At 41.0% G+C, this 17017-nt stretch overlaps 1 protein-coding gene across 3 annotated transcripts in view; it reads right to left on the bottom strand.

Annotated features, from left to right (window-relative positions):
- Nucleotides 1–9392: 9392 nt before the first annotated feature.
- Nucleotides 9393–17017, bottom strand: part of cpne9 (copine family member IX) — a 123129-nt gene continuing 115504 nt past the window's right edge. For 2 of the 3 annotated variants that reach the window (XM_078949958.1, XM_011476713.4), the window contains one exon: nucleotides 9393–13336. In XM_078949958.1, the coding sequence (XP_078806084.1) occupies nucleotides 13154–13336 (183 nt within the window). In that variant the 3' untranslated portion in view covers nucleotides 9393–13153. The remainder of the gene's footprint in view (nucleotides 13337–17017) is intronic. The other variant, XM_078949959.1, reaches the window with a different exon arrangement.

Here is a 17017-nt window from a genome sequence, read left to right as displayed (position 1 = left end):
TGATTTGACTGTAGGTTTGGTTCCCTTTCAGTGTGTTTGAATAAATGAGCCACTTTCATTTTGCTTGTAAACATTAGGTCTACTCGTGTACAACAGCGTGTCAGTGACTCTTGCCGCTGACGGAAAAGGACGCACAATGTCACACTGTGCAAGCCTGTTAATTGTGCACCTTTGAAAAATGGCTGCAGAAACTGTTAACCACATGGGATTCTGTTGGAAAATTAGCAACTTACTGGCTCCTGCCTCTGATTCTGCTCTGTTACTCCCTTCTCCAAGACTTGGTTACTGTTATGACCAATGTTCCAGTTAGGTATATTACTGCAACGCCATTAAAAGTAATAATTCTTATTACTAAAGCAACTTTACTGGGCAATTGAATTTCGGGTGTAGCAACTATCCTGTTATGTTCAGACCGACAAATTACCTCCGATACAAGAACCGAGACTGTCACTGTTTACCTTCCACTATTTCTGCACATGCTCAGTTGGGCATAATATCCGCTTCAGCAACTGGAAATGAAGGGAAACTAGAATCACCTGTAAAAGCAGGCTTTGTTTTCTGAAAACTTCCTGTTTCCACGAGACAAAACCAACCCAACTACCACAACATATTCCACCAAAACATGGCTGTTTCTTCCATTTAAAGACACACTGTGTCAAGAATAATGTTTTTGGTGTTTTTAACATGTTCCCGCGGCTTTTTGCTGATGATAGAGGACATTTATAAAGAGAATTAAGCTTAAAATTACATTTCTGAGTATTTTCTCATTCAAATTGTTGCCAATCAGAAGTAGATAAAAAGAAAAGCCTTTTAAATAGAAGTTGTTTCGTAGAAAATCTGGTGCAAACTGCTCTACTCCAATCTGATGCATCCATCCACTTGTAGACCAATAAATCCATGCACGTCTTCGTTTTCCTCGTCTGAGCTGGAATTTGGCACCAAACTGTACGGCTGGATAATTCCAATATTGCTCAGCTTTTTTGTTGTGCTGGTAATGTCAGGTTGGGTGTGAGGGGCTTTAAGATAGCAGGAGAGAATGTAAGCAAAGGAGTTATGGGAAGTGATAAGTCCCGCCCACAATGCAGAGGTGAATTTCTGATAAACTTTTGCCGCTCTGCTGATCTGGTATAAACTATGTCCTTGAAAATGACACAGATTTTTGATTTTGGCTGAAAACAGCATAATCATGATTAAAAGACCACTGGGAACACTTTTTAAAGGATGATTTGAGTGAGTCTTTAAGCAGTGGAAATAGTTTAATTAGTAACAAAATACCAGTTTAAGTAGATGCAGGTGCCTCTTTGTGGGTTAAAGCCTTTTCTTTTGTTTAAGCTGTTGAGGCAAGGATTTGTGTTAGCCATCGTTTCAGGATATTACACTTCCACACCTAAGTTACAGCTTTATCCTGGTCAAACGTTATAAGTTTTAATTTTTCTTTCCAAAAGTGTTCTATGTAGTGCGAGCAGAACTCACTGACAAAGGCACAGTGGCTCTTTTCTTTAGCCCACTAAGCTAATTGGTTTCGTGTGCGCCGTTCAAACTCACAAACACCTTCACATAAGCATATTATGTAATCCCCAGATGGATGCAACAAATCAAATTGATTTATTTCCTCTGTTGCTTCTCGAAGGATGCCAAAAGTGAAAATGGGGGGTGCATGGGCCCCTTCAGTAGGGGGCAGTACCCTCCACAAAGCTGGCACTCGCCCTGAAGAAGCTCTGGAGGCTGGCACAGCTAAATGAGTCAGCATGAAGCTGTCACCAAGGTCAATGATCTGTCTGGCAATCTTTAGGAAAATGGTTTGCCTGTGAGCATGGGCTCTGTCTTCACTCTGTTCGCATCTCCTCTGGGATTGATCTGAAACGGTAATTTTGAAAGAATAAACCAACAAACTGCTAAACTTTCCAAGCTTAAAATGGCTCTGCAAGCTGATGATGTTTGCTGGACATTTTGAATCTTTATTTTCCTCTTCTCAGCCGTCTGTTATCTTGGGTTAAGTATAACCGAACCTCACAGCATCCAAACACTTTTACACCCTGCCATGTACACAGGAAGCTGTAGGGGTTCGGGGGGGGACACTTGTTTGCTCTTGCCTCACATAATACAAACACCAGAAACAAAAAAAAGTCATTTTTCCTGCGCTGATGGCGCTAAAACGGTCAGATCGCTGCCACAGTTTTCAAAAAAAGGAACTTTGATGTAACCACGTACTTGTTTGGAGTTTCACCTCGGAGATGTTAAAAATGTTTTTGAGGGGATCGACCCTTTGCCTCTAAGTTTTCCTGTGTGCTGAGTACACATTTATTTCCAGACTGTCTCCTGAGACCCTCCAAGAGGAGCCTTGGCTTGAAAAAGGTTGGGAAAAAAAGAAAAACAATAAAAGGGTCATTGAGTTAAAAAAATTAGAACCCTCTTTTATAATTATTATATTTAATTATTTTGTGTACTTGCTTTATTAAGTATATATAAAGAACGGATATAAAAACACCTTTTGTGTTACATATTTTCGTAAATATTTACCAAAATAAAAGTTAAAAAAGGGGTTGTCCTGCGTAAAAATAAAAAATAATTATCCCATCATTTAAAGACTGTGCAGCAACAAGTGCATTCGAGTGGCAGCGGAGGACTAATGATCACATTCATTAATGGTTAGATCAAGTCAGCCACCACCTCAAACCCCCGCCGGGGTGCCCCTCAGCAGGAGCCCCGACCCCGCCGGTCCACTGCTCCACTGGCTCAGTGGCCGCACATAAGGCTGAGGTTGTTTTGGGCAGCTCCATATGAAAGTGGGACTGTGTGAAAGTGAACACAGTGTCTTTGATTTAGAAAGCTGTGCTCTCAATGGTGCGCTGCGTATAAATGAATGCTGAATCAACAGTTTCTCTGATAACCTTTTCACTTCCACATTGAAGCCTGTTTGAATGTGAAACCAGGGCGCAGTTCACCAAATCACCAATAGGGGGCTTGTTACACTCCAAATCATTACCCCCATTCATTTGAATGAACAAGTGGTTTAACGTGACCATAGATATTCACAAAAAATTTACTTTACTTCTTTTATTTACATGTTTTCCAGAATGTTGTAAAAACTATTTCCATGATCCTGGTTGAAGCTGAACAAAACCATACAACATATGGCAGAAACAAGGCATGGAATGGGGGCGTGGTTATCAAAAAACCTCGGTAACCCTTTGCTGATTATTCGAAGGTATACACAGGACCATTTGTCACTTCCCGGTGAATCAAGAAAAAATTAAACTGGAAAAATATCGAATCACCAACAGTAAAAGAATGAAAATTAAAGCAGGTAGTTGATTCTAACCAGAGATGGAGTAAAATAATATTTACATCTTTTAGTTTGAGATTGCTTACTGAAGAACCACATGAATACAGTGTAATACAATGTAAATGACTGTGGATATATGTCCAAATATGACAATAAAAATAAATGCGGTAACAAATGAATGGAAGATGGAAGCTAAGTTGAGATCTGACTCCTCTTGTTCTTTTTTCTCTCTCCTGTTTTTGTCCTTTTTCGTCTATTGTCTATTTTTATATATATGTTCATGAATATGTGCCATGCTGTTTATGGGATGTTGTACACCCTTTTTGTTTATTAAGTGGTTTATGGGCTTTTTAAGTAAAACATGTTATAGAATCGTGTTATTATTTGTTTATAACTCCTAACTCAACTCTCCTGGCCTCCAGTATAATGTATGAGGGGGAAAAAACAGGCTGGGTCAGAATATATCCTAAAGATTATACCCGTAAAAGGCTCAACTTTTTCCTCTTGGAAAGTATTATGCCATGAAAGCGAGTACTAAAGGAGAAATCCTTGTCATTGTTTTTTATGACTTCTCGGTTCCCCAGATGCTGATCTTTTACCTGGACAGAGGCTGCAGTGTGAGGAGCTGCTGCGCAGCTACTGCCTTGCTCCATGGAGAGAGTGTGGAGCCTCCAAGTCTTGCATCTGCATTCCTACTTCAAACCATTTACAGACACAGAGAACAAAGCTGTGCCTTCTTTAAAATCACAGAGAAAGGGCTATTATGTGTCCCCGGCCTCCTCTGTCTCTGCAGAACTACAAAACAGTTTGCTTCAGTGAGCTGCGGCCAAGTCAACTTTTAATGGCTTTAAATTGTGCCGCAGAGGCAAGAAAACATAAGGACAGTATCACGGTTTACATACCTAAAGATCATCCCGTGTCTCCTATGAGCAAAAGATACTTCAGCTAAAGCCAGTTGGACGTAGGGATTCATCTCAGAGGTTTCCAACAAAAAGAACTGCTTTCCACTCGCTGGTGTTTACCTGGACCAGGTGTGATTAACCCACCAGCAAATGATGGAGCAGAATTTATTATAAAACAACCAAGAATGCAGCCGTCAGAGGTATGAAGGATGCAGCAGGAGCGCCCCAGACTTTCCATGGATGATCCGTTTCATTTAGCAGGACTGGATGCTCACCTGAACCTGAGAACCAGGGTTTTCCTTCACTTTTCTGTGGAAGTATTTGACTGAGGAGTAGCACTTGAATGAGGGGTGAAACGTTCCACTGGAAGAAGACTTTACATCCAGATGCCGTGATTCAAACTCAAGAACGTCACCTAGATAAATGAAAGCCTTCATCAACAAGGAAACATTGATGAACACTCCATCAGGAGGATAAATAGAATGACAAGTAAACAATGAATGGTATTAATAAAAAAACACACTATCCACGCCACGGAGATGCACCGCAGACGGACCCATACAAACAGGGTTACAGTAATTGAAACAATGTCAAGACTGGAGCTAGCGCTCTACTGTAGTACCAAAGAGTTAAGAAAAGCAATACAAAAATTTGAAAACAACCCCCCTGCCTGATATTGACTCGCCTGTCTTCCTTCTGTGTCTCGTCCTCCTTTAATTAATTAAAACATTCCCTTTTGGAACAATGAAGAGCAACCATAATTTGTTATTTGTTGTCTGACACAGTACTTGCTGCCGACTTGTGATAGTTTTTCTGGCACTGAGGAGGTTTCTGTGCAGCTTTTTTTCTCCTGTCTACTGAAGAACTGATCCAGGGTCTTTTCAACCTGTACTTGTTGCACCTCAAAGTACTTAGGAACTCGTTTTACTGAAAAGGTTCTGCGTGATCTATAAAACCTTACAAATGTGTGCAAAAACATCCATTTACATCAACAAAATATTTCCCATCCACACTTTGTCTAAATCATGAAGCTGCCTCTGCAGACTTGATTTCTTCCCATGTGAGGTTGAAGACCCAGATATCCTGAGGATATGACTCTAAACTTCAGTCGGGACTCCTTCACTGCACCACATCTGAGGTACATGTTGTTGGCATTTAATATACATGCTCTACACACATCTTCAAGATTGCTGAGCATCACCTCAGTGGACACATTTTGAGAGTTTGGACAGGTTTGGACTGTTTTTGGTTCCCTCTCCCTCAGCCCCTCTCTGCTGTGACAGCATGGCAACAACAAGAATCTGTTTCTGAAAGGAGTGAGGTAAGTGGAAAAGGAGAAAAGCGGCATTGTTGTGTTTGTGACAGCGCGTTGCACAGCCTTTTCAAAATGTGGGATGACTTTGGCCAGACTAGATGTAGAGCAGAATCCGTCAACTTCAGCCCTTCTGTTAGAGAGCTTGGCAGAGTCACGGGCCAGCATGGTTCCAGTCCAGCGTTTGTTTTTTTCACAAACAGTAGTTTGTCTTGAATCTAGTAAAGCAGTTCACTACAAAACTTCAAATGAGCTCCCCTTTTTTTCCAGCTTGAAGGGCTGGTTTATAGTTGCCCAAAGTTTCCTTGAGCTAAGCCTCTTTGACCTATTAGTCCACAAAACCGGGTTTGTTCAAATCCCTTGAAAAACACATGTTTCTGCCAGATGTTGTTCCCCGTTTCTTTCCACTAAGTCATAAAACATTATGTTTAGAAAGGGAAAAGAGGGAACGCCGTGATGACATCAGGAGCGGCGTGTTGTTGCGCAGAGCTCCAGCAGAGTGAGGTGTTATTGAAAATGAAATCATCCTACATGAGAGGCCGTTGGGGTGTTGGGTGTCACATTGCTCTTGTTTTAAACGTCACCTCAGGAGCTGTAAACAGCCTCTTGGAATAGATGATCCTCCTCTTTCTTCGGGACTGCTGCCGGTTTCTGAGTACCTGAGGAGCCAGAGCTTCTCCTCTGCCTCTTTATGTCATTATGCTTAATGAGCTGTGACATGGAGCTTGGTACCAAATGTTCCTCTGAGCTGCTGCATTCACGCTGGAGTTATGAGGGAAAACACTGACATTTGAATCTCCTCATCCATTGTATGTTTTTGTCTTCAAACGGGGAAACAACATTGGGGGGATCCGGTCCTTGTTGTTCAGCTCGGTAACGGCGGTTCTAAAAGCTAAAGGATGATTCAGGCTTGCATCTTCATTTGCTTTGGTCCAAACTCATCTAACGCGATGCACCGTTAGAAGAGGACTAAACTGCCTGGAAACTTCCTGCAGTTACAACAGCTGCTCATTTAAACAAACCAAACATTTACATGCTTTAAAAAAAACCAACATGACGTGTTTGATGGAACTGTACAAGGCAAGGAATGATGAATAAATACAAAAATGTCTTCTGCATAGATGCGTTGCACAATGTAATGTGAATGTATAACGTGTGCTAAACTGTAAATAGAAATACGCAGATCATCAGGTGTTGTAAAAAAGGGGTGGGATCATACAAGATTTCTCTTCAAACCACTACTTTTGAAGCACACTGTCTTGTTTTATCTGTCTATTTTAAACTCTTGTGTTTATTTTTGTTTCTGATTGAAATAAAGAAATTCAAAAAAGATTGAAAAAGATGTAGAAAGCATTGTCCAAAACGAGCTCTGACAATGAATAAAACACGAAGGGAAGAAAAAGTGGCAACTTTCCCCAACGCCTTTATTAATGTTCATTTTCAAGCAGACCTGAATTCACCAGATCACTCAGTATCAGAGGACTGAACCAAGATGGGTTCAGAAATGTGTGCTTGTTTTCAAATGGAAGTACGCAAAAGCTTTTTCCCATCAAAAGAGTTTCAAACAAGTTCTATAAAGTTTATCTTCAAATTTTCTCTCAAAATAGCTAGCTATATGTAATAATAATAATAATGGATTGGATTTATCTGCGCTTTTCCAGATACCCAAAGCGCTTACATTGTGTCCATTATTCATTCACTCCTCATTCATACTTGGTGATGGTAAGCTACAGTTGTAGCCACAGCTGCCCTGGGGCAGACTGACAGAGGCGTGGCTGCCATTTCGCGCCTACGGCCCCTCTGACCATCACCGGGAGCATTCATGCGCATTCACACACCAGTGGAGCCACACTGGAGGCAGGGAGGGTGAAGTGTCTAGCCCAAGGACACAACGACATTTTGGCTGGTGGGAGCAGGGATTGAACCGCCAACCCTTTGATCATTGGACGACCCGCTCAACCACCTGAGCCACTGTCGCCCTAAATGTGTCTTTTCTTCAATTAAGAATAAATGTGATTAAATCCAGTGATGATCTGACCTGAGAACTTCCTTCTAGAAGAGAAAGGGCTCTTTTTTTCTCACCTGATATTTCACTATTTAATGATTTAGGCTTTTTAAGCCCTTGTGCTATCCTAGATGACCCCCCCCCTTCCATTGACGTGTTCTCCCTACTATGACAAAGGTGGATAAAGGTGGAAAAATTTCATGTAAACCATGGATACCAGTGAGGTTCACAAATCATTGAAGAAAAAAGGTTCAGCGCACTGTCTAGTGGGTCTAGATGACCCAACTCCCAATGTTAAAGTGCCTAGGATAGCACAAGGGTTAACTACATCTCTTTCTAGGATTTTAGAAATAAAGGGCAGGTTTGATATCGGTCTATAGTTGGCCAAAATGCTAGGATCCAAACTGGGCTTTTTCAGAAGAGGTTTAACAACTGCATGTTTAAAAGACTGTGGCACGTAACCCGTTTCCAGAGAGGTATTCATTATGGTTAATATGGAATCATTAATTAGGGGGAAGGTTTCTTTAAAAAAGTCTAGTGGGAATTGGGTCTAACAGACAAGCTGAGGATTTGGAGGACGTAATAATTGATGTTATTTCTGCTTGATCCACAGCAGTGAAGCAGTCTAATGTTACAGAGGTTTCTATGGATGCCTCCACTTCTACCGCTTCAGCCTGCTCTGGGCTGATAGTAGGAATAACTTGATTTAACTTATGTCTAATATTTGAGATGAGGAGCGCAGGTGAACCAACAACCACCAGAAACCAATGGAGGGAAACTGAGGCCATCTAGAGTTTAAAATGGGAGCTTACAGAACCTCTACTCTGCCTTTATTTTTTAATATATTATCTTTAGAAGATATATTTGCTGTTCTTATCATCTCTTATTTCAGAAAAGCTAGTTCTTCTGGTTCCTAACGACCCTCTCGAGTCTGACATGAGTGGCTTTGAAAAGTTCAGGAAAACAGGGATCTGTCTTTGAAAGACTTAAAAACTGATCTGCTCTGATCTAACTGAGTTAGATGTTGCGTTTCTGGTCCAAAGACAGAGACTTAAACATGACTTGGACTTGTGACCAGAAACCTAATCCTCAACTCTTAAACTAAACTTAAACTAAAGAGTTAGCTGTTAAGTCAGCCACAGACTTGCTGAGTCTGAAATGTAAAAAGAGACTAGAAGGTGTCACAGTTAAGGTGCGTGTCACCTTAACTGTGACATCACAGACCTGAAACATAACATATGAAAGTCCCAGTTAACCCTTGTGCTATCTTAGATGACCCCACCCTTGCATTGACGTGTTCTCCCTACCATGACAAAGGTGGATAAAGGTGGAAAGATTTCATATAATCCATGGACACCAGTGAAGATCACAAATCATTAAAGAAAAAAGGTTTAGCGCACTGTCTAGTGGGTCTAGATGACCCAACTCCCAATGTTAAAGTGCCTAGGATAGCACAAGGTTTAAAACCAAATCCTGGACACCTGAACCTTCTTCCAGTGATAGTGCTATAAAAAGTGCATTACTCGGGTGGTATGGGAGCTATTCTAGTCTAGTCTAGTTTAGTATATTCTATTCATGTAGTTTTATAAAACTCATTACTGATATAAAATGTTGTGTGATGCACAGACCATATGACTTTGTGACAGATTTTAGTTGATTCCGTAAAAACGTCACTGCTGTAAGGTGTTGCACATCAGCGCTGCAAAGCTGATTTTCTCTGCTTCACTGAGGTTAATCACGTAAGCGGTTGAAAAGTTGCAATACTGGAATAGATGTAAACAGTGGAGCCAAAACTCCAGAGTTAAAAGGGTTAATCCTGTTCGATGAAACCATTGGAACCCTTTTTGAAGGGGTTCTTTAAAAAGAGAAATAACTCACGTGCAATGATCAGTTTGGGTTGTTTTAATTTTGGTAATATTGAACAACAGTTCACCAAGTGCAGGAGATATGAGTGCACACAAACATTTCTAAACCCCATATCAAAACACAACGAGTATTTGTCAAAGCAGCTTCCTATAATGTCCTTTTTTTAATCCTTAAAAACCTCTACATACAATACAGATGTTTTAGAAACACAGATGTAAAAGACGTTGGCGGCTCTAAGTCAAGCAAGTGAAAAAGAAACTCTTGGTCCTGTATGGACGATAAAAGCTTCTTCATGTCAAACTGTCAGGAGGCTGAAATCCTGATGCCCTCTGACCTCCCTATAATCTCAAATCCACTTGTGGTTTCACTGGATTCAGCAGGGCACAGGAGTTTTAATCCCACAAATGAAAATATACAGCGACAGAGGAGAAATGCATATTATACTTTGAGATATATATCGCTATCTCTGCTTTTAGGGCAACATCTACTAAAACAACTGCAACGCTTTATTGCCCACATGCAAAAAATAAAAATGTAAAAACTACTCAACGTAACAAAAGAGGGTAAGAAAAAAGGCATTTTACTTACAAAGCACATGTAACATTCCCCTTCAGCACAACCTCGACATTCACTTGAAAAAAGCAACACATTTTACACCCGAGTTGATGATGTAGGGTATGGGATTCCTCTTTGTTGGTGTGGTTGCTGTGATTGTAAGACTGGCCATGCATGTCTGAGATACTACAGGAATGTACATGCATGACAAAGATACCCTGCTATATGAACGGCGGGCACTAGGTGGCAGACTTTGCCCACTTTGCACGCCGCTCTGGTCCGCTTGGGGATGAAATGTCAAGTAATGGCAGGGGAGAAGAAGAGACATGCATTGGGCACACATAACATTAGGACTCAGGTATATTGCTTTACAAAGTATGTGCATCTGCCCTTCGCTAAAGTTGAATTTTCTTGTGCATACAGAGACTTTCTCACCTTCTTCTCCTGCTTTCTGTCCCTCTTGGCCTTCAACAAAACAAATCCCTTGTTGCTTTCTTACCCCCAGTGTCCTTGAGCTCTTTCCCTCTTACCCCTGCTCCTCTTCTCCTCCCTGTACTCCCTCCCTCTGGCTCCTCTCCTTCCTTTCCCCCTCCTCTTCTCTGCGGGGCAGCTGGAGAGACTGGCATTTCTCTGACAGTGGGGGGGGGGAGAACCTGCACCGAGCCTCGACCCACGCTGGGTGAGGAGAGGTGGGATGCAGCGTGGTAGGCAGAGGTGTGCGTGTCTAGGCGTGCGACAGAATTCCCAACAAAAGCTCTGTTGGGACGAATTTTCTGCATTTTTTGAGTCGAATAAACCTAAAAAAAAAACATTTCCGGATTACTGCAACTCGTAAAGGGAATCATGTGAAGCTTATGGAGAGCTTCAGATTCATTTAACTTTAATTAAATATCACATTAGGCTCTTAATAGGTCTTCTCCCAAATGATGCAGCTAAGGATAACACTGCTTCCTATTTCTTTGGCATCGGAGTGTTCCTGCAGAGCTTTAGAGGACAAACGGCACATAACTGTTGTACCTTCTAGAGATTCTTTTACTTGTTCATCTCCTTTCTAATGAATCGATGAAGCTTTGTATGTGTTCCCCTAAAGGTCCAATTCGAACTGTAAAAAAAGAAAAAGATTATCGCCCTTTTTGTTTTTTAAATCGCAAATTCAATTCTGCTGGAGTGTTCCTTTATATCACATCAGTCTGTTTTATCTTTGTAGCTGAGATTTAGCATTTTATTTTAGCCAGATTAGCCTTTTTAGCATTGATAAACAGGTTTTGCTTCCGTTTACGTCCTTCACGCATATTTTTCAGCTTCCCACGTATATTTTATTTCAGCATTTTGAGCACTGCTACTTGTTTTTATTTTTTTAAAATATTTTTAATGCCATAGTCACAACTGCCCTTAGGTATGGATGCTGGTGAAAAAAGGGTAAACTTGTACTGGGCACGGCAGTGACACACAGGACATTTTTAAGACCGTAGATCGCTCGATGAGCCTGTAGAGAGAAAATGTTCCTCCACATGCGTTCCTACGGCCACGCTGAAGGTGACCGGTCGAAGTGAACACTTACACAACACGTAAGGGTAAGTAAAGAAGAAGGAGGAGAGATTCGTACGAGTTTTTCATCTTTTCAACCTCCGCAACTCTTGTGGACGGCACAAGGAGCCCATAGTGCTGTTCACGTGATAAGTGCGCTCCTTGCTGCAGCCTGACTATTTAAAATCAGGAAATTCGGCAATCAGTGTGTACTTTGTGTAGACATCCTATGGACGCTTGCGTATCACGTGCACACCCCATGCACGGTCAGTAGGGAGTCAGTAATTGTACCTTACTAGAGTGTGGTGTAAGGACACTGTACAACAGCATCACTCATGTGTCATAAGTGCGTGGAACGACCATTATCCTCATGAATACCTCTTGATACTCTTACCACACGTATGAGAATAGTCGTTCTAGTTTCATGACATAATTGGAAGTGGCCGCACGAGCCTCAAGAGAACTTCAAGACACACCTGCACTCATCTTAAGAAGCGAACAATCCCCTCTACAACCTTCCACGGACCTGGACCCCCCCAAAAACCTACAGCATCTGAACAGGCGCACGAGACTAAGGCATAACCTGTCTTACAGTTCCCTTAAGTTTTGGATCTATACTTGTTATTCTTGTCATTTGACCCCAAATTACATTTTTTCTTCTATTTCCTGCTGTTGTGCTCACTTTAGAGCCAATCCAGCTTTTTTTTGCTGACTGTAGCATTTTTCCGCTACTTTCTAATTCTGCCATTTTCAAAATCTTTCGGTTTCCTGCAAATTTACATTTTTAGTATCATGACTGAGTTCCAACATCTTTGTCTGCATCTTTACCTCATGCACCTTTTCAATCACATTACTGACCTACTTTTCAGCATTGTTTGGCCTTTTCAAAGACTTATGCTTTGTTATGACTTACCTGTAAATCTGGATTCTTCATTATTTATTGTTCCTCATTGTTGCTCAGCTTCTTTTCACTCAACCTTAAATAGTTTTTTCTTAATTTAGTTAATACTGTTTGGTTCAATTTAGCATTTTGCTTCATTTCTGTGTTTCTAAATGTTCTTTTACTTCTCCAGTATTGCTTTTTTTATTTTTCTGTTCCCAAAGACGTTTTTTATGCTAACTAATTTGGCATTTTTAGATTCCTTTTATCGTTCCTACAGTATTATTTTGGCAGAATTAACATTAATATTCACATTTGCCATATTATATTGCAGTTGTGGGCATGTTCTGGAATATTGTGGTCTGCTTTCATACCTTCCCAGCTGCAGCTTTGAGCTTTAAGATCTCTTTCCTTCAGTAAAGGAAGATGACCCCCCCAGAAAAAAACCCGCTGCCAAACATATCTTATAAAAAGCTCTTAGGAGGAATTAGTAAAATAATTAGAAACGTCACCCCCAAATGTTCAAATGTCAGCAGGAAGGCGGCGGTGAGGAATTAGTCTCACCGCACTTTTGTAACGTAAAGGAGGTAAAGATGAGCTGCAGCGTCAGGTGAGTCGGGCAGCAGCGCCTGCCAGGAGATAGGACATGTCTGTTTAGCCTCGCTGATGATAAGTGAGGAAGAGGGGCAACAGGCAGGTCAGTTCTTTCATACGCCTAAAGTAGGGAGTAACTGGAAGAGGGGCAAGTGGAGATAAGCAGGGAGAGGAGAAGAGACAGTTACGGACAAATAGGAATTGAGACAGGGTGGATGAGGCGGGGTCAGATGTGTCGGTGCAGCTCGGGAAGCGGTGATGAGGAGAGGGCTGGTCGCGGTTCAATTCCTCTGCTCTTCATAAAAGACAGCAGCTGGTCTGGGATCTCAGCGAGGACGTCCTTAGCCAGCCGAGCCATGCTGAGGACCTGGTTGCCAGATCTGTCGACGTAGTCCCTGAAAGGAACAAACTAGGAACAGAGAAGAAAAAGGGGGTCAGACTCATCGTTTGGGAATGTGCTGCAGAAAAGCCTTTTCTGAAGTTTTAGGTAAATGACATCATTCTATGAGTCAAGCTGCTTTGTGAAGAGACAATTGTCAGAGCTGTTTCCTCCTGAAGACAAAACGCCTCAAATACAAAGGAGGCAACAAAATCCTCAGATTTGACAAAAACTGAAAAGAGATCGCAAACTGTGAAAAGATTAGGCACAGCGCCTGGGTCGGGGTACGGATAAATTGGCTCCGATGAAGGAAATATTCTTTCAGAAAAATCAATGGGATTAAAGGAAGCTGAAAAGAATCCACTGCTTTCTGGAGTGGCCTTTTTTCCCCCTGCAAGATGGAAGTTCTTGTCTCTGCTTAATGCCCAAAAAGTTTTCCAGTCATTAGTTCCTCACGGAACAGTTGAAACGCTAGAAGATCAGCTCGAGACCTTCAGAAGAGCCGGATGACCCAGGTTCCTCATTTTGGGGGAACTTGAAGTAAACGGAAAGAAGAGTCAGAGAAGTCCTGAGTGGTCCTGCGTTTAACACGAGGGTTTACGTCCTCAAATGAACTCGCAATAGATAAAATCCACAAAGTACTGGTGATGTTTTTATAGACGTTTTAAGGCTAAATAACCCCTCACTAGACGCTTTCTACAGTTTTCTCAGACAGACATGAACATTTTCACGCTTTTCTCTCTTTTTTAACCCTTGTGCTATCTTAGATGACCCCCCCTTCCATTGACGTGTTCTCCCTACCATGACAAAGGTGGATAAAGGTGGAAAGATTTCATGTAATCCATGGACACCAGTGAAGATCACAAATCATTGAAGAAAAAAGGTTCAGAGCACTGTCTAGTGGGTCTAGATGACCCAACTCCCAATGTTAAAGTGCCTAGGATAGCACAAGGGTTACACTCTCAAAGTTCAAAACTTCACAGGAAAGAAAAAATAACCCTGATCACGATCGAGGATTTTTGTGAATCTGTCAAACTGAATGCATTTTATAATGGAGACATGGCACAGAAGGGACACTGATCTACAGCCATTCAGGGCGCAGAACACAGTGGGTTGTAAAAAATGAAATTAAATCAAAAAGCAGAAATGTCACTGAAAAAATTCACGAATTCACAAAGGGAATTTTATTCTAAGGAACATCTGAAATAAGATTAAAGCCTGAGTTCTCTGAATATTAACATAAAATCAGTAAGAAAAAAATCAAGTTTCCAAAATTAAAACCTTAAAATTGTTTTCCTATGATGTCCGTCCTATGACCTACATCCGAAAAAGAGTTTACATTCATTTACATTTACGAAAGCTAAATCCTAATCTCTTATTAAAATATATCTAAAGTGTGTTTCCCAGCCAGAAATCCTCTCATCTCAGGTAAAAACGCATGCAGTGCTTTTCTTTGGGCTACCCTAAGATTTATTTAGAAACCCACACCGATCATCCTTTCACATATTCTAAAATTGTTTCATGAGGTCATTAAATTACGATTACACAGTTTTCAGCCAAAATGGAAAAAAAAATCCAAGTTTAGTTTTATAAGACATAGTTTCTGCAGAGCAGCAGGACTTCATTTAATTACAAATGTACCTGTAGTGGGCGGGGCCGTTGACGCCAAGCAGCCCCACCCCTACTTCCCGTCACCCATAACTGAGAGCTTTTTACACTCTCTCCTTCAAGCTTACAGCCCCAACCGAGCGAGCTACATGGTAGGTTTGCAGCCATCCACTTTTGATCCAGATTCCAGCTCCGATGAGGAAAACAAAGACGTTGACATTCCATTTGTCTGTAAATGCATCAGAATGGAGCAGAACAAGGACCTGGTGGCCCCGCCCAGCGCATTTTCTACGTCACAGATACGATCTTTTAAACTGGAATTTCTTCGTCTGCTCCTAACTCACAGCAATTTGAATGAAGAAAAATTCTGAAATGCAGTTTGGAGCCTGAATTTCTTTATATGTCATCAGAAAAAAGCTACAAGGACATGTTTAAAAACACAGCTTTCACCAGTGAGTGTTTCAGATGTGTTACTTCCTAAGCAAAAAAAAACAAACATACTTGTGATTCCAAGGCAATAAAAATGTAAACGGTTGCTATGTATGGACCCATCGTCCTATAGAGGCTGCTATCTTGAATTTAAATGTGATTTTGCACCCAATAAGCACTTTTGAACTCCTGTTGTTTCAGTGAAAAACTAACATTGGTTTCAAAATTGGTTTGCAGAGTGATAAGACCTCAGCGGGCGTCGCACTGAGCACTTGCAGGCAGCGGTGGAGGCAGCGCTGATTGTTGATTATGGTATGAATAATGAGTGGGTAAAAATCTATCCCAGGGAAATTGTTTTGGGGGTGCCCATGTGCTCCCTGGAAGAAAGTTTGATTGCATCTCTGTCGACATAAATAAACGCATTAGCCATTTGGAGATAAAACATACATAACTTTAGGTATGTTGTACATATGATGTGTAGTGACATTGCTCTATAGGTTTTTTTGTTTCTCTTGGGAGAAAACCTGGGGTAAAAGATCACCTTTCTCAATAAAAGCATAGTAGAAGTCAAACATGATGTCATTGATTCATTTGAGAGCTTTAAACTGTAAAAAGAGTCACCAAGAAAAGGGATAAAAAAAATAGTTAAGAGTTTCTCGTTAAAAGTCAATCGTTTCTGATCATACAGTCTTGTTGCATCAGAGACATGAGTTATCCGCCAGCGAGGGTTTGAGAAGTGGGGGGGGTGGCATTAGAGATGGGTTTTAAAGCCTCTTAAGCCTTAATTAAAGAGAAGTGTGATGTCGACGGGCATCTCTGCCCTCCTCTCAGTGAAGCCAGGCGGAAAGGCTCACTTCGGTTACAGCTCTTATTAGATTTCAGCTGAAAACGCCCTCAGGGCAAATCAAAGGCAGAAGGCATGGATGGGTTTTCTGCAATGCTGACGTTAACTGCACTTCTGTGACAAATGGCAGCAAGAGCGGCAAAAAATAGCAGATAACTGATGGTGGAGGGGCAGTAATGAGGAGGGAGGGGGGCAAAATGAGTTGCTGCTGACAGTAAGCAAACAATGAAATATTAAGTGGGTCTTTCATAGATGAATATGTATTACAATATCAGCCTATTAGTCTATTTTCAAAATTACAATTTACAGATTTAAAACAAAAGAGTGGTAAATGTGTAAAGAAAAGAAGAAGAAAAAAAGTCAACTTACTGAAGTAGTCTTCAATTTTATCAATATAAAATAACCACTGTTGCAATTATGAGGCAAGAGGACCATTTTTCTTCTATGACTAAATCTGTTGCTCTCTTTACCCACAATTAAAATCAACCTCCCAAAGTTCAACAAGTGGCTGCTGGGAGGAGCTAAAGTGGCTTCAAGCAGTGACCCGAAGGTTCATGTTCATTTTTCTTCGTCAGGTTTCCACTCATGTGCAGAAACACACTGATATGAGCAGTCAGGGTCTGGATTTGTATTCTCCTTTTTAATAATCGTTTAGCTGCGTTAAAAGTTTCTGTCTTTAAATTCATTAGGTCTGCAATGGCTGATTGTGTCATCATTAAAACACGTTCTCTACACCTACTATGAAGAAATTTTTTTCATTTTTTTTCATTTAACTTAAGCAAAAGACAGTGTTTTAATCAATAGTAATAATATTGATGTTTTTGTTGTGG

The sequence above is a fragment of the Oryzias latipes genome, chromosome 7 (genome assembly GCF_053564925.1).
Source record: "Oryzias latipes strain Hd-rR chromosome 7, Olatipes_Hd-rR_3.1".
NCBI classification, from domain to species: domain Eukaryota; kingdom Metazoa; phylum Chordata; class Actinopteri; order Beloniformes; family Adrianichthyidae; genus Oryzias; species Oryzias latipes.
Note: the sequence above shows the minus strand (reverse complement) of the source record. Positions and strands in the feature narration are given on the sequence as shown.